General features: G+C 40.8%; 3 protein-coding genes across 7 annotated transcripts in view; all 3 read left to right on the top strand.

Annotated features, from left to right (window-relative positions):
• Nucleotides 1–2,547: 2,547 nt before the first annotated feature.
• Nucleotides 2,548–9,119, top strand: abcb9 (ATP-binding cassette, sub-family B (MDR/TAP), member 9). The gene is made up of 11 exons (XM_042099861.1): nucleotides 2,548–3,723; nucleotides 3,951–4,065; nucleotides 4,162–4,292; nucleotides 4,862–5,067; nucleotides 5,741–5,938; nucleotides 6,087–6,215; nucleotides 6,403–6,591; nucleotides 6,832–7,005; nucleotides 7,274–7,433; nucleotides 7,848–7,984; nucleotides 8,584–9,119. The coding sequence occupies exons 1-11, from the start codon at nucleotides 3,060–3,062 to the stop codon at nucleotides 8,890–8,892; spliced, it is 2,412 nt and encodes an 803-aa protein (XP_041955795.1). The 5' UTR covers nucleotides 2,548–3,059; the 3' UTR covers nucleotides 8,893–9,119.
• A 306-nt stretch (nucleotides 9,120–9,425) lies between these two features.
• The window catches only part of vps37ba (VPS37B subunit of ESCRT-I a), a 27,246-nt gene continuing 8,751 nt past the window's right edge, over nucleotides 9,426–27,920 (top strand). Inside the window, exons 1-4 of one of the 2 annotated variants that reach the window (XR_006033441.1) lie at nucleotides 9,426–9,632; nucleotides 14,621–14,792; nucleotides 19,415–19,497; nucleotides 19,864–21,305. Coding sequence is in view for 1 of the 2 variants with exons in the window: in XM_042099866.1 (XP_041955800.1) it covers nucleotides 9,528–9,632; nucleotides 14,621–14,792; nucleotides 19,415–19,497; nucleotides 19,864–20,358 (855 nt within the window). In the remaining variant the exon portion in view is untranslated. Of the gene's footprint in view, nucleotides 9,633–14,620; nucleotides 14,793–19,414; nucleotides 19,498–19,863; nucleotides 22,886–27,920 lie in introns of those variants that run through there. The other variant, XM_042099866.1, reaches the window with a different exon arrangement.
• The window catches only part of ppp3cca (protein phosphatase 3, catalytic subunit, gamma isozyme, a), a 25,554-nt gene continuing 23,671 nt past the window's right edge, over nucleotides 26,038–27,920 (top strand). For 2 of the 4 annotated variants that reach the window (XM_042099863.1, XM_042099862.1), the window contains exon 1: nucleotides 26,038–26,966. In XM_042099863.1, the coding sequence (XP_041955797.1) occupies nucleotides 26,912–26,966 (55 nt within the window). In that variant the 5' untranslated portion in view covers nucleotides 26,038–26,911. The remainder of the gene's footprint in view (nucleotides 26,967–27,920) is intronic. The other 2 variants (XM_042099864.1, XM_042099865.1) reach the window with 1 other exon arrangement.

Here is a 27,920-nt window from a genome sequence, read left to right as displayed (position 1 = left end):
TTGAGCCTCAAGTAGCCTTATATTTGACACACCGTAGCCTAAACAAGAGATGTGACGGCCAGTGCGATTGGTAGGTGGTTGAACAAAGGCAAAATATTTAAAATAGAGCTGTCAGTTTGTTCTTACAGATATGGAAATACCCTTCGACAGCATAATTTGTAAAATGTGTAAGCTATTTGCCTATTTCACACATTATCTTACAGTATTTCCATTAGATGTTATGAGTGAGTGACACCAACACCACTCAGCTTTTTGCCACTTTTCTCCTTGTAATGGTTTTTTATGGTTATGGTATGTAGCAGATATTTTTTGTATACAATACAAAGTTAAATTTAACAATTAAAACGGTTGGTAAGACTTATAGCAACAATAAACAACAATGTCAATTCAATCAATACCCTAGAGAAAATAAATAAATACTATAATATATAAACCATAACGCATAAAAAACACTTAATAAATAAGTGCTTGTACAGATATGTCTCTAGACCCCTCTTGAAAGACCTAAAAATATCACAGGAACGGAGAGCACTGGGCAACTCATTCCACCAACAAGGTACTGAGGAAAAGAGTCTTAAATTTGACCTAGCGTTTATGACTGGTCGACACTACAGAAGCTCATCAGAATTCGACAGTGGGCGGTTGGGGATATATATCTTGATCATTAATAAGATAACAAGGAGCTATCATAATTTCAATGATCAACCAACTATGGGGAGTGTTTAACTTGACAGGGAGGGAAAAATAAACAAAGCACTGGCAGAGAATATGAAACCTAACATGAACATACAGTATATCGGTCCTCTGTCCTTAGTACCCAGCCCATCTTACTATCCATATATTCTCAAACATGGGCAGCACAGCACACTCCTGGTTTAAATACTATCTCACTGGCTAATCACTTGGTGCTTGGGCCCCTTATCTTTTCCATGTACACCACCTGCATGGATGGACTCATATATCACTGCGACGCAACTTCATCTGCCATTCCCACCTGACAACCCTATGGTCTCGGTACAGATCTTGGATTCTCTCTCTGACATATCCACATGAAGAAAGATCACCTCCAACTAAACCTCACTATAACCGAACTGCTTGTCTGACCAGCTAAAGCTATGCATCACAACATAGAAATGGACTCTTCTTGCTCCTACCAAGGTTGCAAGAAACTTAGGTAACATAACTGATGACCAGCTGACCTCTGATCATGTTGATTCGGTTGCCTGATCGTGCCACTTCACATTATTTGATATAAGAAGAATCAGTCGGCATCTGACCCAACACGCCACCCAGCCTTTGCTAAGGTCTCCTTTGCATTGTAGCTTGAATGATGATCCTCATTTTAGAAATCTATACCTACTACACCTACAGGTGAACATCTGATGTGCCTATTTGGTAAAGGTCGTTCTTTCCCCACCAGTCCATTCAACAGTTGTTCCTGTCATACATTTAGCTGAATGAGGGGATAAGCAGTTCAAGTAGTGGCAACTGATATCGCTTTCACTTAACAACAGAAAAGTGTAAGTGTTTGAAATAGATTTTAGGTAATATGTGGCCACATTTCCAAAATGACTTCCCCTTCACTGTTCTCATTCATTTAAGAGGGAGAGCCTGGATGCACACAGTCAGATCAAGTCAGGTTACGGAAAAATAACTGGTAAATGAATGTGACTAAAAAGGCCAACAGGGCTGTTACCAAGTAATACACCACTCTCTTTGTAAATAAACAGACATGGTTTGGCCATGTCATTCACCTTGAAATATTTGTGCATCCAGACATCTTGGCATCTCTGCAGAAAATCACACGGACATACACCATGTATTTTGATTTCACAGGTCAAGTATAGACCTTGCCCTTACTTCATCTGTTTTTTTCTGTGCAGGGATTCTTCAAAACTTGATCATCTGAATGGATCTATTATCGGTCTAAACTTGTTTATCTGGGTCTATTAAACGCTCCTTAGTTCCACGCTTTTTTTTTCAATTCAGATGGTTGCAACACTTAAAAGTATGCCTAAGTACCAAAGTATCTATCTATCTATCTATCTAAAAAAATACTGGTGTATCATCATGACTAGAATGTTTACCATCATAACTTACAAGCACAGATTTAGCCTACTTCTTGACCAGAATCTGCCACACGATATGCAATAAGTTATTAAAAAAATATTCTAAAAGTTACTTTTGGATCAGACCATGGGCCTGGGTAGTTTTAATCGTCCTGGTAGAGAGAAGTTAGTCGTTGTAAATTACACAATAGACTTTAGGACACTGGATTTCTTATTTTGTTGCGCAGTTGCGTTCGTTAGAAAGCAACCTTTCTGATGCAATAAACTCATTCATCTTAAACCATGCAGCATAATATCCCAGTAATAAGGTTCTGATTTAAAAAAAATACTTTTAAACATATTAAAGAGGAACACTTTACCCGTGTACTATAAAGGGAAAAGCTTTTAGTTTTGTAAAAGATTTACAATAATATGTGAGAAAAGAGAACATCAGCTGTGATTCGACAGTCCAGAATGTAAGGGAGGAGCTTCTGAGTGTTATGCAGTGTTTCCGGGTTTCCATAAGGCGCTGTAACTGGAGTGGGTTACCGGTCTATGATGGCAACATGATCCTTTCCACTGAGCTGTGAAGCAGTCATACTGTCGGAAAACTCCGTTTTAGATCTCTGCGTTATATTACAAGAGATACAGTCTCTCAATGACCCGCGGCAGTTCTTTATTTGGTAATCGGTCCTCCAACCTCTCATGTCGCACGTACCGTAACAGGTACCAGGCTCAACGTTACGCGTAGGTGTTACGTTTAGTATGACAGAATGAATTTCATCGACTTGGCTAAGGACTGGTAAGAAGAGTGTTAGTAGACCTCATAAATGAGTTTCAAGTTCGTGGTGAGATAATAAGTTACCCAACACATTTTTTTAGTTGCATCATGGTGGGACGTTAGATGACTTAGCCTACTATTGTAACCTAATGATGTAACATATCAGGCTGCTATAATGTAGTACGTTTTAAAATATTTATTTTGATATATGAAATACTGAGTCTGAAACAATGCGGGCTACTGTCGTGCTGAGTTGTAACATTTTTTTTATTCTCATGGATACAATCATCTCAACAGTTCTATATGTCCGCGGCTCTCAGGTTGATATATTTGCTGATGAACTGATGAGGTTTAACATATTCCAGTCAGCCTTGGACCTATGGGGAACTCTGTTGGTCCGAGTTGCTCTGCTGCTAGGAGCCTCTATAGGAGTCCTCCGGAACCGAGTAGATGGCCCTCGTAGGGTCTCAAAACTGAGCACACTGACCACCCTTATTTGCCTCACCATCATGACCTATGCACTGACCAAGCTACTGATGTTCTCAGAGAAAGAAGCTCTATTGGTTGACCCTTGGTTTTTGAGCTTAGTCTCCTGGAGCTGTGTTTCGGCAATGGGGACTATGTACCTCTGGGGAATCCTGGCAAAGACCTCTAATGCTGTGAGGGACAGCAGTGGTGAGGAGGAGACGAAAAGGCTGGTGGACCCATTGGCTGACAGCAGTTCTGAGCCGGAGGATGAAGAGAGCAAAACGTTCAGCGGGAAGCACAGGCGGTGCAAAGGGGCCAAGGAGAATTCTGACTCCCGTGCTACCGTGGGTCGCCTGCTGTCCTACTGCAAGAGGGATTCCCTGCTGCTGGCTGTTGCCTTCTTCTTTCTCATGGTCTCTGCTGTTTGTGAGTGTCGAATCTTCAGTTTTCCCAATGTCCATATAGGTGTTGTTCACATAGATTAATGCAGTGTACCGTCATGACTGGTCTAACAGGTCTTTTCCTCACAATGACAATGTAGTCTAATAGTTATAGGTTAATGGCCACTGTTGACTGATGTCGGCTGATGTCATGCTATATCCGTTTGAACAGAGAATATGTTTTGAAATATCTAAACAAAACAAATCTTTCAGGTGAAGCTTTCATCCCCTATTACACTGGCAAGGCAATTGATGGGATAGTTATTCACCAGAGCATGGAACACTTCACAAAACCTATGATCACACTAGCAGCACTGGCTTTTGTCAGGTGAGTAACCTGTGATTTTATTGTGAGTAAATAAATGACAGTTTTGTTTTATATTGGTGAACTGTGGGCGAATGTTCATATGTGTCTTTCTCTTAGTTCTATAGCCATTGGTGTTCGAGGAGGTGTCTTCTCCATAACCTTGGCCAGATTAAACATCAGACTACGCAACCTTCTGTTTAGATCACTCATGCGTCAAGAGATTGGGTTTTTTGATTTAAACCATACAGGTGATGTCACTAAGCCCCATAGCGTGGCTGCATACATTGTTATTGTTAAAAGATCAATCTACCATGGCCTCTGTCTCCTTCTGGTGATTTAGTCTTAACTCTAAGGAACTGATTCAGTTTAAGACGTTACATAACATTTAAGACATTAGTAAACAGTTAGTAACAATGAATTATTTTCTACACAAGTCTACTCCCACTTTAGTCATTCATAATTGACAGTGCAAAGAGATTTGTTCCTCCCTTTCTGCGAGGATGTCGTGACTTATAGCATGACTAACTGTCATGGTGAAATTTCATTTGCATGCATAGTTTCCGCTTTATTGGAGCCATGTCTATGATACCTCTGTGTACATATGCCTTTCTCTACAAGCATCAATAATTCATATATTTGTACAGATTCTTGAGACTCAGATAAGTGTAACAGTAACAATAAATAGCACAGAATATGCTCCCTGCCTCCCAAAAGACGAAATTGAAGGCTAGAGGGCCTTAGAAAGATGTCCATTGTGTACATGATTTCCTTATTTTGATTTCTGATTTTTGATCAAGTGTTTTCGATCATTCTGTAGGTGACATCACGTCACGTCTGACATCTGACACCACACAGGTGAGTGATTTGATCTCGCTGAATGTCAACCTTTTCCTGCGAAGCTTCATCAAGGCCGTGGGCTTCTTCATCTTCATGTTTGGGATGTCATGGAAACTGACATTAGTCACCATCATGGGCTTCCCCTATATAGCCGTTGTCTCAAAGATGTATGGGGAATACTACAAGGTAAAGTATATGTACATTTATAAAGTGTGTGTGTGTGTGTGTGTGTGTGTGTGTGTGTGTGTGTCATCCTCATCATAACTTATACCCCTTGTCATCTTCATTTTTTTTTTTTTTTTTTGTAGTTTATTATAGTTTCTTTATTCACCAAACTAATAAAAGCTTTTGTACCACTACTAGAACAATAGCATGACACTGATAACATGATATAATGTAGCAAATTGTTGTTTTTAGCTGTACTACTGTGCTATAATGTATCTCATTTGTATGTAAGCTATAACTTCCATATATTAATTTGTTAAAGGTATACACGGGTTTCCCGTTTACCAACAAAACTAGATACGCGCAGTATTAATATAACATCGTATTTTGTCATTTTTGGCGAAGACATGCATTCCGTTAGGGATATTGAACATATTTAACATTCTCTAACCATCGTGATTTCGAATTGGTGCAGTTTTCAGCACAAAAACTCATTTTATTCTTTTGCTCTTTTGCATTGCTCTATGCTGTTATATGGTGCTTTCTGCCTCTTGTTTGCGCACACATGTTTTCTTGACGTTGCATAGAAATCCATGTATAACACTTTCATCAGTTGTTGCTTTTGCTAGCACTGAAATTGATGTACTGTACATTGTTGACCTTGTATTGACAGTCTTGTCATTGTCATTACTAGAAATTGACCAAGGAGGTGCAAACATCACTTGCTCAAGCCAACAAGGTGGCAGAGGAGACCATATCAGCCATGAGAACGGTCCGCAGCTTTGCCAACGAAGAGCAAGAGTCTGAGTCATACTACAGCAAGTTGATGGTCATGTTCCAGCTAAACAAGAAACAAGCACTGGCCTATGCTTGCTTCATGTGGTCAAGTTGTGTAAGTAGTGCATTACAATATAATCAAATATCTAATTTCTATTGCTTTGGGTTTGCAAAATTAGATGTCTATATTTGCTCAGATGTATTTAAATGACAATTGTTCATTATTCTAAAGGCTGAATGGTTTCCTTGTGTGCTTTCTGTAGATATCAGAACTGGCCCTGCAGGTAGCCATTCTCTTTTATGGGGGTCATCTTGTTATAACAGGTCAAATGAGTGGTGGGACCCTCATCTCTTTTGTCATCTATGAACTTGAATTGGGAGAGTGCTTAGAGGTATGAATCGTCTATTGCAACATTTCCTTTGCAACACTTTGAGCTTTTTGCAGAAACAAGTCTTTTTTTGGCGCAATGTTTGCGGTGACATTAGTGTGTGTATGGTGAATGTGAATGGTGGAGAGGTTCTATGTGCACATATGTGATTTCTTAAATTCAGTCTCTTTGTTGCTGGCATGTGTTGCAGAGTGTAGCATCCGTCTACACAGGACTAATGCAAGGAGTGGGGGCCGCAGAGAAGGTTTTTGAGTATATTGATAGGGAGCCTGAACATCCGTCTGGTGGCAGCTCAGCTCCAGACCATTTTAAAGGAGAAGTGGAGTTCTTAAACGTGTCCTTCAGCTATCCCACTCGACCAGACACAGAGATACTCAAGGTAGTTATTGCTTATAAGCTCAGCGTATCATACGCTTTCTTTCTTGTCATTTTGATGTCAGATAAATTAATATTATATTAAGGTATAAACTAAATTAATTTTAATGATTATAGGCAGATACAGAGATGATGAATTTGATCAAAAGAGCCAGTTGAGAGTTGTAGGTTTTGGATCAAATCGAGTGGCAGATTGCAAGTGAATGCAATAGTTGGTCAAGTTCATTTTGGCATCATTTTTCAGAATGTTTCCTTCACTATTCAACCTGGAGAGGTGACTGCGCTTGTGGGTCCATCTGGGAGTGGAAAGAGCTCTTGCGTGGGTTTACTGGAGAATTTCTACACTCCTAATGAAGGCCAAGTGCTGCTGGACGGGCGTCCAGTGCAGGACTATGAACACGCATACCTTCACTCTCAGGTGTGTTCATAATAGAAGGTGTTTTAGTCGAGATTGAGCTAAACATGTTTTGACCACCTGTGCAGCTTTGTTACTACTCATTTGTCAATCTGGTAATGAAATCAGTTACAGTTAATGTCTAAAACTTGGTTGACATGAAAGTTATGAGAAATTTGATTCATGGGAAAATTGTCTATGATGTGAGAAATGTGTTTTTCAGCCTGCAGGGGGCAACATTGTTTATGTGGTGTGTACTGAGGATACATGTGATGCACTTTTGTTGTCATAGGTGGCACTTGTGGGACAGGAGCCAGTACTGTTCGCACGGTCAGTTCAGAAGAATATTAGTTATGGCCTGAAAGACATTGCCATGGATGTTGTGGTTGAAGCAGCTGCTAAGGCCAATGCACATGACTTTGTAGTTGGCCTCCCCCAAGGCTATGAAACAGGTGAGCAGTTCAGTTATTTATGGATGCAGAGGTACCATAAGATTAATAATGATTCCAAGTATTTCCAGTAACCAAGTACATTTGCTTTATTGTGCCGGACATCTCATTCTTGGAGATTAAGTTAAATATGATATGATTTTTAATAAGTTCACTGAATAACTCTTCACTGCACTCTACCTTGGAACCTTTGTAGAAGACTGGACTCTCAGCAGCACATAACTAGAAATAGGTTCATATTCATCCTTTTTAATTAAAACATGATCTTTGATGCACCACTGACATAGTGCCAATGACTTCATGTCACATCAAACAGTCCATGACAAAAACACGACCACTTGAACACGTCCTTGTGTTTTCCATGTGCTGGTGGGTGAACTAAGTGGTGCTCTGTGGTGTGTCTGTGTGTGATGACAGGGGTGGGAGAGAAGGGAGCCCAGCTGTCAGGGGGGCAGAAACAGCGCGTTGCCATCGCCCGGGCTCTCATCAGGAAACCTCGTGTCCTCATACTGGATGAGGCCACTAGTGCCTTGGATTCTGAGAGTGAACATATTGTGAGTGACAAAGGCACAGAGACTTCAATGTTTTATGGACCTTTAAAGCAATATTTAAATTAAGCCATTGTGTGGTGTTCTTAGCAGTGGTGTAGTCTACATGATACGCAGGACTACGCAGTATACCCACTTCAAAAGCATCATACCATCTCAGTATACCCACTTAAAATAGGCAAGGATAGGTATTAACATTTGGGGTTAATCACAGTATACCCACTACAGCTAACTAGACTACATCACAGTATACCCACTACAGCTAACTAGACTACACCACTGGTTCTTAGTTGTATTAGTGTGCCACTACTGCATAGTCAAAGAGCAAATTAATCAGCTAAATACTGCTGTGAATGGTGACAGCCCTTAATTGTGTGTGCTATTTATAGAAGAGGAAGACTGCAGCGATTATCAGACTGATGTATCAGATGCAGCAAGGACTTGTAGCAGAGACCCTCTATCTCTGCAGATGTCTTGTAGCATGACACTGCAGTTTTGTAAGCCAAAGCATATATAGTTGTGCTGAGTTCTGAAGTGTCTTATCCTCTTATTAATTAATGGCTGATCTCATCTTAAGCATTGCGGTTTCTTCTCTACCTTTCTAGGTTCAGCAGGCCCTGAATGATATCATGCAAGAACACACAGTGCTGATGATCGCTCATCGCCTGAGCACCGTGGAGAGGGCCAACAACATCATTGTGATTGACAACGGCCGTATAGTAGATCAGGGGACGCATGCTGAACTCATGGCCCGGAAAGGACTGTACTTCAAGTTGGTCCAGAGGCAGGTCCTGGGTATAGAAACAGGAGCAGACCTACTTAACCCTCCCAAGGACTTGCTGTGGAAGGCGGTGAATGGTAGAGCACAGAGTGGAGAAGAAAGCAGTGACTCTGATAGCAATGTAAAGTTGTAAAGGACTGCAGTGCTGCATTTACATCATGCTGTGAATGTTGTTATGCCTCTTGAATCAGATTATTTATATCCAAAGTAGTCTATGTGAGTCTTTGTAAAGATGTCCTCTTTAATGGAAATTATTTAAAAACATATTGCAAAGAAACACATTTAAATTACTTGGTTCCATAATTCTAGGGACATTGTCACATATGCATACCCATGCAATAAACTTTGTCTTAAGAATGATCTGTCAAAATAGTGGATACAATATATTGTTTTAATGTCAGTGTAATGAATGGTGCAATTTTGTTTTTATACACACTTTAGTTTAGGATTAACAACATCAAATTGTAGATGATTATATTCGTACAAAAACTATATAAATAACTAGTAAAACTGTGTTTATATGTAATGGAGGCCTACCATTATTGTCACAACGTGAACATTCTTATACAACGTCTGCAGTGCACTATGATATTATGTATCTCTTTCACTGACGTCACGAAATCCCCACCTATCCACGGCTTCCGCTAACACTATCTAGCATAGCCAGTTAGCTCAGCTGCACTACTCCCTCCCGAAGCTCAGACTCAAGAGATTGCTCAGCAGGCTACTTGGAGAAAACCGAAAGCAACACAAACAGCTGTGACAGAAATGTCTGGGTTTGGGAACAAGTTGAGTGGATATACAATGACCCAGTTACATGAACTACTAGAAGACGATGACAAGCTCAATAAGATTGTTGGAGATATGGAGGAGGTAAGAAAAAAAAATAATTTCAAGATATGCTTAAGGTTAAATCGTGTTCTCAAAAGTTTAGCTTTGCCCCGTTATTAAAGAAACCAAGGCCTCTTGTGTGTTTTTCCCGAGGGTCTTCTTCGGTCCAGTCCATAACGTCTGTGGGTGACTAGTGAAAGGTGTAGTCTAACGTGAAATTAAGTGTATGGCGGTATAACGTAAGGCAAACTTTTGTTGGATTCGTAGCAGCAGCTACTTTTATATGGAACCACGATATTCTAACTCGCAATATTGTCAACTATATTGTTTCCTACGCACATCATTTTGAAACATTGTTATAACATTTTGAAACATTGTTCTAACGTTAAGACAAACGAGCATTCTTATTAGGCTAGACTAACGTTGTAGTTGAAATAAGACGTAGTGTAGGGAAACATGGTTTTTTTTTTGCATCGCGACAGTATACCGCTGTGAATTGGCAGCGTGCCCGCGTGTATGTAGCCTAAGTGGAGTCCCGCGGGTGTGATACAGTTAAAATAATTTGCGAGACTATTTTTGTTTCGAAGTGTTTGATTCGTCACACAGACTCATTCGAACTGCTGTCCTCACGTTGTGGGCTACGTCCACTGTCGTCATTCAGGCTACTGACCTTCAGACAACGTCTTGAAGCAAACTAAGATTACTTATTAATTATACAGGCCTAGCTAATAAAGCTATTGCCGTCTTGATTGTAAGGGTTACAAGCATGCCGTAGACTTCATTTAAACTCAACCAAACTTTCCGCTTAGTTAGGTTGCCGTTATCACCATGTTCCTGTGTAGTTCAACAGTCCTCAGGTGCTGTTTGTAAATTATCGATTACCGAGCTAGTGTTCACGACTTTTTGCTTAGATTGCTTTGACCTGATTTGGAAGGGCACATAGGCTAATAGTGTGGGGATACTTCCCACACGAACCCAGTCACAGATCACTGAGCTTGAGCGCTGTCGTCTAGAGATCAGTAGTTATGCGTCGGTCCTTTTTAGGCTACCTTAACTTTGTCTTTACCTGAATTTGGCAGGTGTTAAGAGTCCAGATTCCACTGTAGGAATTGTCTCATCATTAAGGCACAGTTATACGGTGATCTAAATATACCTCACATCACATGGATGGGATGGGATGCCCCAAGGTGCATTTTTACCCAACAGTAATGTCTCTAGCTTTCCAGCTGGTGTTCCTTAGGGTGTGGAGAACATATGTGCCATCTTACTGTGACTAACCTGTATCTCTTGTGTAGGCCACATCTGACACTCAGGCTGGGGGGGGGGGGGTAGTGTAGTATTGTAGTATTGTGCACCAACTAAGTCATATGCCACAGAGGATTCTTGCATCTTAGTCACACAGAATTATTGTACAATGTGATTTGCAATAACACATTAAGATTTACTTTTTTTTGTAACTAGTAACTAAGGTTTGTAACTATATCCTCCTGAGAACCAATCCATAGACCTATGTCCTCTGTAGTGGACATAAGTTCTAGATGCATACCCCTTTGAGCTATTCTATCAATTCCTGTGGTCTTTTAAAGAGGACATCCTGGGCTTTCTAATGATATATCATGTGATTGGCTGGGTTGCTAGGAACCTCCTCTTCCTGGTTCTCAAAAATGGTTGACATCAAAACAAGCACATTTTATGGAAGGAGGAGAGATAAGTCAAATAGTGTCTTCTATTTTGAAATAATAGTGATTTTATGAATGTCCATTATAATGGACACCAGGACCAAAATATTTAGATTTTTTTGGGAAATTTAGGAGATAGGATGAATGGGGGGGGCAGGTGATGAGTGAGTGAAACAGAGATGAGGACTATGAACCTGGGCCTCAAGAAGATAGCGAGGAAGAGTAAGACTAAAAAATGAATTATCGCAGATGAAAGAAAAACATGAAAATGAAATGAACAATCCAGAAAAAAGAAATACAACTGTCCAAAAATGCAAATAAAGTAGTCTAGAAGGATAAATAACATTTTCCCTTATATTTGGTTAAGTTTACCCTTAATTTAATACTACTAAAAGCATAATTTGTCCATTTTTGTCTATTTTCATGGCTACCTTTTCATACTAAAACGGTCCTTTTGTCCACCACAGGGGACATGCTATAAAATTTAAAATAAAAATAATTTAAAAAAAATAAAAATTGGAAGATGTTTTTTTTTAATCCTAAATAGAAAGAAAATCACAAAAAAAAGAAATTGTTGAACTCTTGGTTCTCAGGAGGATATTGGATAGGACTCTCTTCTGCAGTTTGCCCCTGTCAGTGATGCATATTTTGATCTGTTGCCCTGCCTTGAAAACCAAAAGACAACTATTTTATCACCAAAATTCTGTAGCTGATGTTTTTAGTAAGGTCCCACCTTTGAAGGTTTTAGAATATCTTAGCCTAGATTTTAAAAAGCATATTTATGTTATTCTCTAACACTGCTCTGGCCATTAAAGGTGCGATTTGTAGGATTGTTACCGAACGTTCTGCAGACCAAAATCAAAACACTGGTGAACGTTCTCAAGACTACCAGACGCGAGCCTCTTCTGGGTTGCCAGATGTAATTAAGACTTAGCTAACGTTAGTTGACCTGCAGCTGCTTTAACGTTTCTCCAACCATGACCTAGCTACACGTTACGGAAACAGTGAAAACAAAAAATACCTCTCTAACCAACGTAACATATTTAGCTCAAGTTAGCGATGCAGATAAAGTTTAGCCTAGGCTACCTGTTGTGGAGAAATATGGCCAGCTCTGCGTCAGACTTGATATTCTTCGTTTGACAAAGACGTCACCATCTCAGGAAGCTCCTCCGATGTCCACTTAATTTGTTTCTTGTTTAAATTTTGGAAATTTGCCTGCCTCTCGTAGGCGTTCATGACTACAACTGACAGCTGTTGACAGTTGGCCTTTGCTAATTTGGCAACCCAAATAGGAGGACGCGCTAGCCCATTATTAATACGCTATTCTAGAATGAATCGTTCAAAACATAAACGAAAATTCCAAGACATTCCGCCCCGTAACTCATTTTTTTTCATGGGTTTTACGGGTTAGAGTAATGTTGTCAAATAAGCCATTACTTCAATTCATCGTGTTTCCTTACTCTCTGACAACATATGGTGATCATTTTTGGAATGGTTACAGTTTATTTTCCATTATTTCCTACATACTGGACCTTTAAATAGCCTTTAAACAGTTGTTGAAATGGCCTTAAATTACATAATCAAGCAAACAAACAAACTCTTCTGCAGTTTCAACCTTTGCAAGGTTGTTTGGCTTTAGGAAAGGTATGAAAATCAGCTGAATTTCCATGTGTATCCCTTGACACTAGCCTTTCAGCATGCACTCAAAGCTCAGGTGGGGGATGGGGTGGGCTTTTTGAGTTTCAGTTTTTATGAAAACCATCAGAACGCTGTGTACTACTTCCCCATCTACGCCAAAGTGGAAGCATGAAAGTACAACACAGCACAGGAGGTCTAAAAGTACTGTAGAAGATTCCAGACACACGTGAGAGAGTTCACCACATGTACCTTCATCTGTCTTTTACACGCTGTAAACAACCGGTCTGAAAATGAACTAAAATGTTAATCCTTTCCCAGGGCCTCAGTAACTGGAAGGCTCTTCAACCCGACCTATTTGTCTGAGCGCCTAATCACTATCTGTGACCCGCTGGTGATGCACAACATGCTGGCTCTTTGTCTTTTTGTCTATCTGTGTGACATTCTGTTCTCAGTAGGTGTAAGGTTGTTATGCAATGTCTGCTGGGAAGTGGTATGAACACAACAACGTGTGTGCATGTGTTTATGAGCCTCTGACTTCTGTTTTACAGCTGATGAATTTGAGTAACCTTAATATCTCTCAGGAAGAGGTCTGCATTTTAAATGTGATAGTCTGTAATTGCCCTATTTAGATAAAGTGTTTGGGATTCAGAAAGGTTACAGACTATTCTTTCAAAAGCACTCGGTCATTATACGTTGCTATTGTACCACTTAAACATATATAAGCTTGTGTGGAATGGGTAATACCCAGTGGTTCACAGGGAAAGACTGTGAATGTCCCTATTGGAAGCGCCTATACACCTGGCCTGTCAGTCATGGTGTTATAATGCTGATTTGGTATACTCACAGTTTTAAATGCCTGGGGAGGAAGAAATATTTGCCATGGTTTGGCAATATTTGGCATGGTCCTGGGGTGGTTGTCCCATCCCAGGACCAGTTGAAGGGGGGCATTACTGCTCACAATGGCCCTTTTCCTCTGAATCACCAATGTGCCTTGACACAGGGAAGGGTTTTAAATTGTAAGCCTTTTCTTGCATTCTTCATTCTTCTGTGTCTCATTACAGAATACCCTACAACCTCCATAAGGTTTGGCATTTTTAAAAGGCCCTTTCCTCCCACAGCCATGTGTTTTTGCAGTGCAGTGGTCTATAAAATCAAGTTAACCAAGAGTGGTTGTGATGGGGGTGTTGTGCTAAATGCATTTCATCCCCATCCACTGGCTTGTTTTTGCTCTGGTGGGACAAGCTCCCCTCAGAGTATGATGTGCTCCTTGGTCCCTAGGTTGAATAAGCACGGTTTAATCACGCACATCCAATTATCTCCGGTGTGCGGATCTTAACTTTTTCTTTTTCTCCTTGGGCCCTAGGAAATAATACCTCTGATTCATATGATGGATGCTGTGGAGCAATACATCTCTAAATGTCCAGCTGTTCGGCGTGGTGCTCTGAAAAATGTCCCATGGTTGATGCTATGAATTAAAACGTCATTTTGGCTGACTGATAATGCAAGCTGCTAGCTGTTCTACAGCTGATTTACTTTGTCACTATCAATCAAAGTATGAAGGCTATCAATTCATTAGGGCTGTAATAACTCCGTCCTTAGCTGACCTTTGCTCATTTCCTGTGTCATTCTATGGGAAGTCCTTTGAGTAATGATGGGTCCATTAGAAATGTGTCAACAAATGTGTGACCTGTATAATCCACGTTTGCATTGTAGGTCCAGAACGTCCAGCAGAGCAAAGAGATCACCCTGGCCGGCAACCGCAGCCTGGCCGAGCAGAACCTCCAGCTCCAGCCGCAGTTAGACTTCCAGAAGAACGAGCTGACCAAACGCTACCGCTGTCTCCAGGAGCTCTACGAGGCCTACCAACTCCGCAAGTCCACGCTAGGTGAGATGCCACAACTGTTTTTCAGGTTTTCATGGAAAAACCTTCAAGCCCAGACGTGGCTGTTTGTAAAATGAAAAAAAGGTTGAACCTTAAGTGATCTGTGTACTATTGCTCACCACAGGATTTGTACAGGGTGTGACATGAACATTGGCTGTTCTGCCAAGTTGCCATGATTGCATGCACTGTATTTACTCACCATGGGACAAGGTACATAATTAGGACATGTGGGTGTTCCGGAGGATTGGAAAGAGAAACCAAATGGAAAGCTTCATATAAAGCTTTATTGTTCATTCAGTGGTACAGTTGGGTGTGACGCCACCAAAATAACTGACACAAACTTGCACACGGAACACATAGGGAACGCATATTTGGCACATAGATCAGGTTGACACGTGTAAGACAGGAATTAATGTTTTATATGGTATAGGGATGTCTTTGTCATTGATTGATAAAGGACACTGTCCCTGAAAATATACATGTGGATTTTCCACGACTGGTAGAATATTGATGCGTCATTGTATATAGTGTGTCTTATCGAGAAGCCTACCACCAGGGCTTCCTACAGTAGCACACCCTGGTCTAACCAGTTCTTCTAGCTTCTGCTCTGTTTAATTTTAATGAGCTTGTAGGTGTTCGTGTCCATTAGGCCACAGGCATGTACCAAGCTGTTGTCACCATATAGCTGCTGGATTTTGGAAATGGGAACCAGCTGTCTGTTGGGTTGTTGGTGCTCTCTACAGAAGTGTCATAGATAGATAGATAGATAGATAGATAGATAGATAGATAGATACTTTATTGATCCCCAAGGGGGGGGGGGGGGGGAATTCAAGAAACGAGCATGTGTCATGACGTGTCATGTTGAGTCTAGGTCAACATATCATGAGTAAAAGGAGCTGTCACTGATTGTGTTGCGTGTTGCAATGGTTGCCAAGCAGCTCACTCAAAACAACATGCTAACATTTCTCCTTAGTTTGTCTCCTTCAGGCCAATGAGTTAGTTAGAGGTTAATGTTTCTGGGAATGAGATAACATTCTTTCCACAGGCTTTTGCGGTTTGATTTTCCATGACATTGAAGCACACAACAACAGAGAGAGTGAACCAGGTCTTTGTGGTGGGATTATCACAGTTAGTCGCCTATCAAGCAGCTTTTCTTCCCTCTTTATGAGTGCAGTAATATCTGAGTGGTTTACTGAGAGTGACAGAAAAGCACAGGTTTCCCCATCTCTAAGCTCTTGCCTGAGCTTTTTTCTCTCCAGTCGGCAGAAATGGCAGAAGCAGCCGACTGCCATTTGTTTTGTTGGTGAGGAGGGGGGCTGAGTTGGATGTGGGTAACCCACTTTTCCCTCGCGCTGCCTGTCCCACTTCTGGATTTGTAGTAAGCAGCTGGGCAGCAGGGCCGTAAGCTACCGCACGGGAGCCACCCGCTTGACCCAGATGATAAAGCTCTGGTCTTCGGGGCAAAAAAAAAAAAAGGATGGACAAGCGCTGATGTTTCTCTGTGTGCTTTTACCACCATTACCCCAATGTGTACCACCATGCAAACACACACACACACACCTCCCCCCACACATCCAGGGAAGGCTGTCATGGCAATGGAAGGGAGGCAGTGGAGGGCAGCATGGCATACTATTGGCCCTTCTCAACATTAAGCCAACAGTGAGCTTTTGTGCTTCGGGGGGTGTGTGAGGGCAAAAACAGCTCCTGCTGGACAGAGCCGTGTCCACCCTCCCTGCTCTGGGAGCACGGCTGGCTCGGACGCATACATGAGCAAATAGCTGTCTCATGATCATTGGCCCAGACCGCACTACACGGCTGTTGGAAGGTGAAGACTGGCCCATTGTTTGGCCCAGCGTCGATAACCCTGTGGTTAGGCGAGGGAGAGAGAGGTGAACCTGGTGTCCAGTTGCTCTTGTGATGGGGATTCCAGAGCTGCCTTCTGTCCTTTCACAGACAGTACAATCCCCACTCACTTTGTAATGTGAAACACAAGGTGATTTTCAGAGGGGATTTTGGGTGGGAATGGTGGTGGTGGGGTGTTTTAAGCGTATATGTAATACAGGGGACTGTTTAGCAATGCAAAGTCACTGTGATGGGTGCAACCAACAGTCAGCCATTTCTCCACTTCCGGTACTGACTTGGTACTCTTGTAGGAGAGAGAGAGAGAGAGAGAGAGAGAGAGAGAGAGAGAGAGAGAGAGAGAGAGACTTTGCCCAGAGCCGTATATAGAAGTCATAGGGCAGAACCATTGAAACCGAGTTGACCAAAGCCTCTCATCCAGATGTGACCCTGTCTAATCATGTGTGTGTTTTTTGTTTTTTTAATGGTCTGGCCCTTCATGGTCAAATGATAGATAGATAGATAGATACTTTATTGATCCTCAAGGGGAAATTCAAGGGTCTCAGTAGCATACAGACATAACACACAACATGCACTTACAACAGAAATGGTAAACATTAGTATAGTATAAACATATAACTAAACTCCACTGTACAATAAAGACAGTAGAAGATAAGATAAGAAACTAACAAAACTAAATACTTAATACAATAAATGTACTGTACATAGACTCTACACTCTGGGGGAATGTCCGTAAGCTCCAATGTACATGCCCCAAGACTCTAGTGCTGTAGCTGCCTGGCTGTTGGCTGTAGCAACTCGAGCTAAACTGATTGTTTTTATTTTTTTCATACTGACAGTTCTCAGTGACCTCGAGAAACAGAGATCTATGTGAAAACTCGCCGAATTTCTCCTTTAAAGGTGCAGAAATATCTTAAGACCCATCATAATAGTATGACCATAACACATTTAAAAGCTACATTGTGACCAATACTCAGTCTTCTTTTTTAATTACAGTCGAAATAAATATACAGTACCCTCCAGAATTATTGGCCCCTCTGCTAAAGTTGACTAAAAAGAGGAATCTTAATCCCTTAAGTAAAAAATGAAGAAATATCCTACCTTTTAAAGGACACCAATGTTCTTTGTGAATGAATAATGTATCATAAATAAATAACTGTTCTTCCTTAAAATACAGGGGTTATCAGAATTGGCACCCCTATGTTAAATTCCCATAGAGGCAGGCCGATTTTTATTTTTAAAGGCCAGTTATTTCATGGATCCAGGATTCTATGCATCCTGATAAAGTTCCCTTGGCCTTTGGAATTAAAATAGCCCCACATCACATACCCTTTACCATACCTAAAGATTGGCATGGTTTTATTTCAGTTAGCCTATTATCTGGTTTGATGCTCATTGAGCTCAATGCAAATGATTAAATATCAATTAGGCCCTCAATAGGAAAAGAATATATATTTTGTACAGGGGCAGCCGTGGCCTACTGGTTAGCGCTTCGGACTTGTAACCGGAGGGTTGCCGGTTCGAACCTCGACCAGTAGGAATGGCTGAAGTGCCCTTGAGCAAGGCACCTAACCCCTCACTGCTCCCCAAGCCCTCATTTGTGTGCTGAGTGTGTTTCACTAATTCACGGATTGGGATAAATGCGGAGACCAAATTTCCCTTACGGGATCAAAAAAGTACATACGTTGTACAATGTATTGTACATTCTTCATCACATGCATTTTATTTAGCTTTGTCCTTTGTGGCCATTTGCAGGAATTCCTTGTTGTGTTGTTCTCGTGAGAATACGTTGTGTTTACTGAGAGATGGCTATCTGATTCCACACCTGACTATGACTAACAGGCCTTTATGCAGGTTAGCATGACTCACTGGGTCAGTGACATGGCATCCTGGCAGGCTGGGGTGTCTCGGAATGGGATAAGACTGTGAAGACTCAATGCTTTTCTATAGTAACATTCTCAAGTCCACTTGAGACTTCTGTTACGTAGGTGGTGGATGATGTGAGACTTAGGCTACTGTCTCTCTTATGTAAACTCCACCCGGATGTCTAATGTAACTAAAACCCTTATTTAATATGTACGTAATATGGGTGTGTATTACCAGGATAGGTTTATACCACTGGTTAAGGTCTAAATGCATTGTCAACGGTTCTGCGCTAGTGCAACTGCAGAGCTTCCTGCATTTGGGATCATTGTCTGTCTTGTTTCCTCCGAGACTCCATGGTCTATTTCTGTGCGCTGTGACTCATGTGATCGCCGGCCTGTCGAACACAAGAGCCGCTCAGTGCTGGCAGGGCTTTCTCGTGTGTTGCAGTGTGCCAGCCCCTTTGCTTTCTTCCAGTATCAGGTGTCAGTCAGATCTACGAGAGGGACGGGCAGATGAGGGGGTGTGGGCAGGAAAAGTTTCAAATGATGCCCACCCCTTGACCCACACTCGTCAGCTGTTCTGGCATCACATGGCACCAGAGGTTATTCTTTCTGCAGTATGGTGGGTCCAAAACCAGGCTGTAAGCTTTTATTCCAAGACTGTTATGCAATTATCCATGTCTTCCAAGTTTTTTCCCTGTATGTTGTTCAAGTCACACACTTACCTGGTTCAGCACTTTTTTGGGGTTGACATGTCCTCAGGTGTATTGATTGCTGCCACATTGCTTGTATGTCATAAAGTGAAAACATTTGGGATACGTTGGGAAATATGGGACAGGACACAGTTCTTTTCCCATACATTTTTTCCCCTCATTGCTCTCTGTCTGTCCGTGTTTACAGATGATCTGTCTGGGAACAGCTCTTTAGACACATTGCTCGCGTTGCTGCAGGCAGAAGGAGCCAAGATCGAGGAGGAAACGGAGGTAATGGGCGCGTGTTGAAGTGCCATGCAGGCTCACTGAGAGACCACAGGGTAGAGTTTGAAGGATGTGGCTTTGGTTTGCGCTGTACTTTTCTACTTCTTTTCCTGTTTTCAGTCCCAGTGTTACTGCAGTTTATTTTCATGTCTGTCAGGTAATATCATTGTGCATCAGAAGTGAGGGAACAGGGTAGCAGTTGTGGCTGTCTGAGTGCTGGCTAAATTTATTCCGCCACTACTTGCAAAAAATGCACCAGTATACTGCCATTATGTGGATAATTTATTTCTGCATGTCTGTTGTATATGTAGGGTGGAAATTTCATCTGACTTATTCATTGCCGACTTGCCCAATCTCTTTTATGTCTTCCAGAACATGGCTGATTCCTTTTTGGATGGGAACATTTCTTTGGATGCATTCATCGACGACTATCGGAACAAAAGAAAGCTAGCCCATTTGCGACGGGTGAAGATCGATAAGCTCCGTGAGCTGGTGCTAAAGGGACCGTCGGTGCCCCTGCCCCCAGTCCCATCCTCTCGTCCCCCGGAGCTGCCGGCTAAACCCTCCCCCTTGCGCATGGAGCCCAGCTCCAGCAACATCAGCTCCCCGGTGCCCCAACCCAGGCGAGCCCCACCACCTCCACCCCTCAGGACTCCGCCTGCCCCTCCCGCCACAGCCGCCCAGGCCGCCCCGGTGTTCTCCTACCCTACCCCCTCCTACCCACCCGTCCCCCCCAGAGTGGGCCAATCTGTGCCCAGCTTTAATCAGGGTTACCCACAACACGCCTTCATGCCCCAGTACCCGCCTGCACTTCCCCAGAGGCCCCCGCCTCGCATAGTCCCGCAGCCTGGCTTCATCATCCAGTGATGACACAGCAGCAGGGTGTTTGCTGGGAAAGAAGATACGTGCACATGTGGACTTACACGCTGGCGCCTTGTTTTTCCTGTATGAGGTCTGCAGTGTCTACACCTCTGGACATATCGTTGCACATCCAGGCTGCCAATAGAGTCTGCTGACATTGGATGGTATGGACAATGCATAAGACAGACAGAAGAGAAAATATCGCCACAAATTTGCACTTGCAGCTTGTGTATTCCCTTTCCCCAGTTATTTTTCCAATTCAAACTTGTTTGTTGTTACTATGAAAAAAGTTAGGTTGCTTCATCCAATGCTCAGAAGGAAAGTTTAAAGAGAGGCAGCTGGAGTTGCCGATTACTCAGCCTACTCATATTACAGACAATGTCCTACAGATCCTGAACATATCCTGGCTTCTATGACGAGCTTATGTTATTTTACTTTTTTACATGTGTTCGAATTTGTGTATGTTCTATTGCATTTCAAATATGAACAGCATTTTAATTTGTGAAATGGAAAAAGCCTATGCACAAAGACAAAGACTGCACTGTTTTGGTGAGAAAGGAAGAGCGAACGAAAAATCACACACAAAACAAAAAAACATTTTTGGTCACACACACAAAAAAACATTTTACATACAGGTTACATGCACAAGCACAACCTGGACTCCAAGATGTTTCTCCTGGTTGATTTTTTTTATTTTTTTTTTTATTTTTTTTACAACTGGATTTGAGTCCTTGTCTTTTGAGTGTGCTATGGCTATGGCTATACATGTTGGAATGGTAAGCTAAGGTGTGCCACTTGTAGTAGGCCATTCAGGAAAACTGGATTATTGAGAAAGGGCTTTGATGCAGGAGGTAATCCAGCGAAATCCTGTTGAGGAGATGACCGTGTTGCTGCTTCAAATGTCTCAGGGCAGGAACACATTGAACTGTGAGTGTGTGTGTGTGTGTGTGTGTGTGCGTGCGTGCGTGCGTGCATGCATATGTGTGCGTTTTGGGGAGTATGCAAGGGGGCATATATAGGTGTCTGCTTGCACTGTCTTTGCCATCTGTGTATGTACACTGAATATTTTACCATTGATTAAAATAACCTGTTATCTGTAAACATTGTCTTCTAACGAATATGGTCTCATCACATCTCTTAATGCTTTATTAGCAACGACTGACCAACTCTCAGAGATAATCACCTAAGACTTCATTTTTCCATTCATCATTGTCATGCACTTGTATGATGGTGTCTACAGGTTCCAATCACACATTATTTTGATACAGTTTGTGTAGCCTTGCAGTCATTGGTGAATTCATTAAAATATAATCAAATATAGGATGAGTATACACAATCACATGAATCATGCCTTACTGGCATCCAGATCCATCCTACACTGTTGCTTGAAGTCACTGAGTGCCTTTTCAGTGTGCATGCTGTCACACCTGTCATAGTACTTCCAAGCTGTCCTCAGCTAGTACGCCAACACCTTTGTAGGTACATACCAGGCTTCACATGTAATTTGGTACACCTGTTAAGCAGGGATGTGGTGAAGTCTGTTTTCATTTCTTACTCTGAATGGCATCTCAGACAGGCTTGGCAGGGTTGGGTTCTGAGAGAAGAGATCCTTTTTGGAAGGTGTATGCTGGTTATTCCTTTGCAGTGGTTGGGAATGAATCTATCAACATTTGCATCTGAGTTTAGAACAATTGAGAAGGTTATTTTTCCTTTCTTATATGGGGTGCACTTTGACAAGAGGGGACGAATTGTGGGAGGTGTGTGTGTGTTTCTTTCGATAATTTGAAAAAACTATTAAATAATTGTAAACCACCCTAGACCAGCATTTACCACTCCTCTGATATGTTTGTTGTGTTCATTATATACAGGTTTTCACCACATTACATTTTTTGCCTTCCTGGGAAAATTTCCAGACAGCTATGTAATAAAATCTACTCTTTTTGTATGCCCCTTATGTATTACAGGACATTATTATTATAAAAATTAAACTGATATTGCATCGGTTTTTAGTGGTGGTTGGAATTGCTTTGGTTGGTTTTGAGAGTAATTAATGCAAAAAATAAAAATTCATTCATTTTATTTTTTATTTGCATTGTTTCTTTCTAAAGAAATGTTGGCCCTATGTAGTTGGACCTTGTGCGAGCAAATGTGTAAAAAGTACCTCAAACAAAGTATCAATAATTAAAAACAGGACATGGAACAATGGTTTTTGTTTTTACATTTTGCAAAAATGTTAAGCATTTTTCAAGGAGCATAATCTAATGGCTGTCTATAACACAAAGTTGGTGCTTCAGTTCGGTATAAAGAGTTATGTCTATGTCTGTACACAAGCCAGGGATGAGACCAGGGGCCAGAAGGGCTACAATGCAATGAAACAAACTTTTGAAATGTCTGGTTATGCTTAATATGAATTTGAATGTTAACATTGAACTTTTTGGGATGGGGTCTATTTCAGCCCTGTGAATAGGTGTACCCTGAAAAACAATGCATTGTAATATATTAAACAATACAGGACTATGTTCATGGTATGGAGGATGGTGTGATGTGTCAATGTATGTTAAATCAAACCTTTAACAGTACAAGCCAAAATGTACAAGCTGTGCACATGGTTCACCTACATACAATACAGAACTATGTACTGAGCATGGAGGAAGATGGGACATGTGGGTCTCAATTCACGGGCAAGAGGGGCTACAATGCACCTCCCCCCAACAAAAACAAACTTGTATGGCTATGCTTAATATGAATTTGAATGGTAACTTTAAAAATTTACTGATGCACTACCCATTTCAGCCCCGTGAATAGGCGACCCTGAAAAACAATGAGGTGAATCTCAATATTTTTTCACATATCAAGGGTATGCGATTAGAAAATGTAGTTCATTGGGATGTGGTGGTTATGTGTGTGTGTGTAAGGTGTGTAAGGTCTCAATGTAGCCTATGTTATATCACATCTAGAGGGTATAGACGTTTATATAATGTGTTTAGGCTGTCTAATATGCAGTGTTGGGAGTAACGAGTTACAAAAGTAATGTAATTACTGTAATATATTGCTTTTTGCTGTAACGTGGTAATGTAAGGCATTAGAAAAAAACAATTGGGTAATATTTTACTCGGTACAAACTTCAGTAATGCGCATTACAATCCATTTTAACCTGAAATTAAGTGGTGTTATGTTTTGATTACTTAGGACTTAGGACTTAGGTCGCAAAAACAGTGACTTCGGACTTGACGTGCGACTCCACTCAAAAGACTTCAGACTTGACTCGGACTCGAGCTTCGAGACTCCTGAACAAGCTGTATTTCATGCAATTATTGCTTTTTTAATCTAAATTTATTCATGTATTTCTATTTTATTTTACTGCTACATATACTTTGTGAAACGTATAACGAGCTGCATGGCCCCTTTGCCATAATGTGCAATGTAACGCATGCGCTATGTGCGCACACTCACAGATATAAATGCATTGACCATGGCGATAAGAAGTCCTCCCGTAGTTGTGCCTTTTATTATTACTTTCGGTTATAAAGTACAAAACTACAATAAACAAAATACAGTAACCATATTATGTATCAAAATAAAATACTGTATTTTTGTATTTAGAAAATACTCAAAATACTTTTTTCAAGGAAGTATGGAAGCACTGCAAAAGAAGCTTTTTAATATCATTTAGCCTATTAAACCTATAAAAAACAATACAATTTGGCCCGTCATACCAAATAGTAGCCTATACCGTAACCGTATGAAGTCCATGTAGTGTGATCAGAAGAATAATTCAAGAATTTACAATTACATTTAGTCATCTTGATGCTTATCCAAAACGACTGACAGAGCTTTCAATTAACCACATTATAATCAATAGGCCAAAATCATAATTGTGTATCTGTGCCGAATTTCGTAATTCAAGTCCAGTGCAAAACTGAATAAGAACATCATAAGCCTATGTATCTTGAAGTTCCAGTATGTGAGAAACTTGATATGCCTTAATATCTCCAACCTCAAGTATGCAGCTAATAAGGAAATATAATTATTATTTAATTAAACATGGTGCACTTGTCCACACTGTAGAATGCCGAAAAGGATGCTACAAGGAAGGGAATTCAAACACACTCAACACCTTACCATCTATTGATGTCATTGTGGTTCATTGAAATATCTGACATTTTTTCTGTTAAAGATTGGCATGGAGACAATAGGACATGGTTGCCTTTGTCGGTGCCCTTATGTGAACTTGCACAGGTAAACTTGCTCATCTTTACTTGCGTACGACTTCACACCAGTACTTCAGACCAGAGCTGATGCTTCAATAGCCGTCACTGAAAAGCTGTGTGTCTTTGAACACAGCTGTTCTCACATTAGCTGATTGCGATAAAAATAAACCATTGTTGCCTAATTACCAATTATTCATTACACCTGTGTGTAGTAGCCTATCTACTTAGAGCCATTTCCTAAATGACAAAATACTATTTTGTATTTGAAATACAAATACATATTACGTTTCAGAAATACCCATCCCTAGGAACAGGCAGATTACATCTTTATAGTTGGCCATATGATGACATACTTAGGTTAATACTGTATTTCACCAGTTAGGGCATCAAAATGGCCAGCAGCGGCACTGTGTAGCCTATCTTGACACGTTTTGGGTTACAATATACAGGTAGTGGGCTCTCTGTTGATTTTAATGAGTAGGCCTAAGCCTAAAGTTACAGCATTTCTATCACAATTGACCAGACTTCGACCTTTTGTCTGCTTTTAACAAAATTCTGGCTATGATTGTTCCTTGTATTGCATCATGAGCCATCACTGTGCCTATTGCATTCTACTGTTGTTAGCCTTAAGCCTAGCTCAGTCATTATGTTATACCACATCGCTGGTTAGATCTTTAAAAAAATTTTTGTCTCGTTAGTTGTTGTTAGTGGTATTGTGTGTGTGTGTGTGTGTGTGTGTGTGTGTGTGTGTGTGTGTGTGTGTGTGTGTGTGTGTGTGTGTTTAGCCTACATTAGCCCCCTCTGGCCCGTGGCCTCATGATCAAATCAATAAGGAATTGCATGGCTGCAGGTTTTACTCAGAGCCGGATACGGTGCAACACTGACATCTACTGGTTACTTTTATTAACATGTTTACAGTCTACATAAAATAAAGTTGCCCTGTGCAATAATAGCTTAGACCTATTCCATGCCTAAATGCTACTTAGATGGAACATGTGGATCTAAGCACATGGTCACTGTTTTATCTATCAAAATAGTATTATTATTATTATTATTTAACTCGATCTGTCATTATCATGGATTATAGGATAGTCCGGGCCTATTCGGGATGTGTCAATCGGGTTATAAAAATATGTTCCAAAACATAGGCGTCTGGCACAAACAAGTTTTTAATTAATTAAATTAATTTGCACAATCTGTTATGGTGGCCAGGAAAAAAAACGTGTAGCCTAAAGTTAACATCCTTGCGTTGTCACGGGGAGATGCAGACTCTACAAATGTTTAAACTTAATCGTACAAAGAAATGTGCAATATTTAACAAGACAGAGCAATTAACCCTTACGTATTCTACATTGTTCATACGTCAGTTAGTTCAGGGCATCAATTCCGCCATATTGTAGGAATTGTGTGGTTTGAGGATTAGGCTACAGTTTAATCTGAAAGACCGAGCAAATAGTGTGTGGTAGCCTGAGCTGGCCATATGGTTAGCCGGAGGCGGGGAGATAGGAAAACAGACTTGGGCGACAAGCAGGACATGCCTGAGAAAAGAGCTCAGTTAGGAGTTAGCCATTTAATGACCAGTGCAGATATTATTTGGTTAAATTAGCTACCTTGGTTGGTAGGTAGATAACGTTAACCAACTAGATGACATTCTGACTCTGAAAAGTGGAAAATCGGATTAACATTCAAGACTGCGCACCTAGCCTAATCATTTTGTCAACTGGCTGGGTTAACGTTACTTCTTTTGTGGAAGAAACTGCCTAACTGTTAGTTATCAACTGATAGGTCGCTACATACACAACGCTACTTAACAATTCACGCTTTTCTTTAGTTGTCTTTGATTAGTAAGTTGTAACAACAATTTAGATGTGACGTGAGACAGTGGAATTAATTTATCTGCAATCCTGTTGGCTGAACTGTCAGTCTGAGATAGCGACCTGAATAACGTTAATGTTAACGTTAGTTTAGTGAGCTTCAGAGGACAGTGTCAACTCTCTTCTGGATTTTAACGTTATCGATTTGGAAATTTATTTGGTGGCTGCAAAGGCAATTTAACCATGCCGAGCAACTATATCATTTCGGAACTTTCTATTTGTATCGGTTGTCTTGATTAGCTGCGAAGTGTAGGGCAACGTTAGATATTAACACGAGCTAGCTAGGCTAGTTGGTTTAGAAATTGTAGTAATAGCGTTGTAGTTGGATGTGCCATTAACTGGTAGTAACACAGTTGTGTCCAGCAACCTTGCCAACCAGTTTTCTTTACAGAGAAATTTGCTGTTCAATTAGCTAGATTACTGTCTAACGTTAACAACTTCACTCAACGGCTTGTTTGACCTGGTCAAACGAGAATGTCGGGGAAAGACCAAAAAGAAAAGCAATCTACCACTGAGCGGCTCGTCAAAAGTAAGTTTGACTAACATGATCATTATGTGATTGGTGCGCCACTGTTCTCAAACCTGTCAACTTGTGGGCAACAAATGTCATTTAACGTTAGTGATAACGTTATCAACTATTTAGCTGGGTATTCTGCTAATGTAATAATGTAATGCCCTAACGTTAATGTATAAGATAAAGATAACAACAGCTAACGTCATAATTTTCGTACTATATTAACCAGACAAATAGACTATAGATTTCGCGAGCTAAATTGGCGTGGGTTGTGACCCCAGTGTTAGCCAAGTTAACGTTAGCTGGCTATTTAATTATAGGCTGTGACATTAGCTCGCTAACTAACAATAAGCTAATGTTGGTGTAACGTTATTGTTTTTAGCAGGTGATATTTTTCTGAAATTGCTGTCTCTACTCAATGAACTACTTAACGTGCCCAGCAAGCATAATGTTACTTGTAATATTGACGCTTACGTTAAACTTAACGTTAGTTGTCAACTTGTTGAATCGTTTTCGTGGGCGTGGGTGTAACGTTAACGTTAGAAATCAACCTTATAAATTAGTTGGTCACAACGTTAATAACGTCTTAATAATACGTAACAGTTAGATCATGTATAATTGTAACTGACAAGGAAAGTATGCAAGTTAACGTTACATCGATATTTTGTTGATTAACTTGCAGTTGTTTTGATATTCGAATTATAGTTGCGAAGTAAAATTGTGAATGGCAACGTTAGGTCTTTGGATTCCCCTACTTGATATATCTTTGATGAAACTGAATGTCAACGTTATACAACCATTTAGTTATGCAGAATAACTATGTTGCGTTGAAGTTTAAACTATTTTAGCATTTGGATTAAATTAGCCTAGATATCTTGCGAACTGGACATGCACAAGCCGAGCCTATTCGCCCCCTTTTGCTGGATAACAATGTAGCTATTGGAGGATGGTCTTGCAGATAGGCTAATT

The sequence above is a fragment of the Alosa sapidissima genome, chromosome 8 (genome assembly GCF_018492685.1).
Source record: "Alosa sapidissima isolate fAloSap1 chromosome 8, fAloSap1.pri, whole genome shotgun sequence".
Classification (NCBI taxonomy): Eukaryota; Metazoa; Chordata; class Actinopteri; order Clupeiformes; family Clupeidae; genus Alosa; species Alosa sapidissima.
The sequence above is the reverse complement of the archived record's forward strand: the minus strand, read 5'-3'. Positions and strand labels throughout refer to the sequence as shown.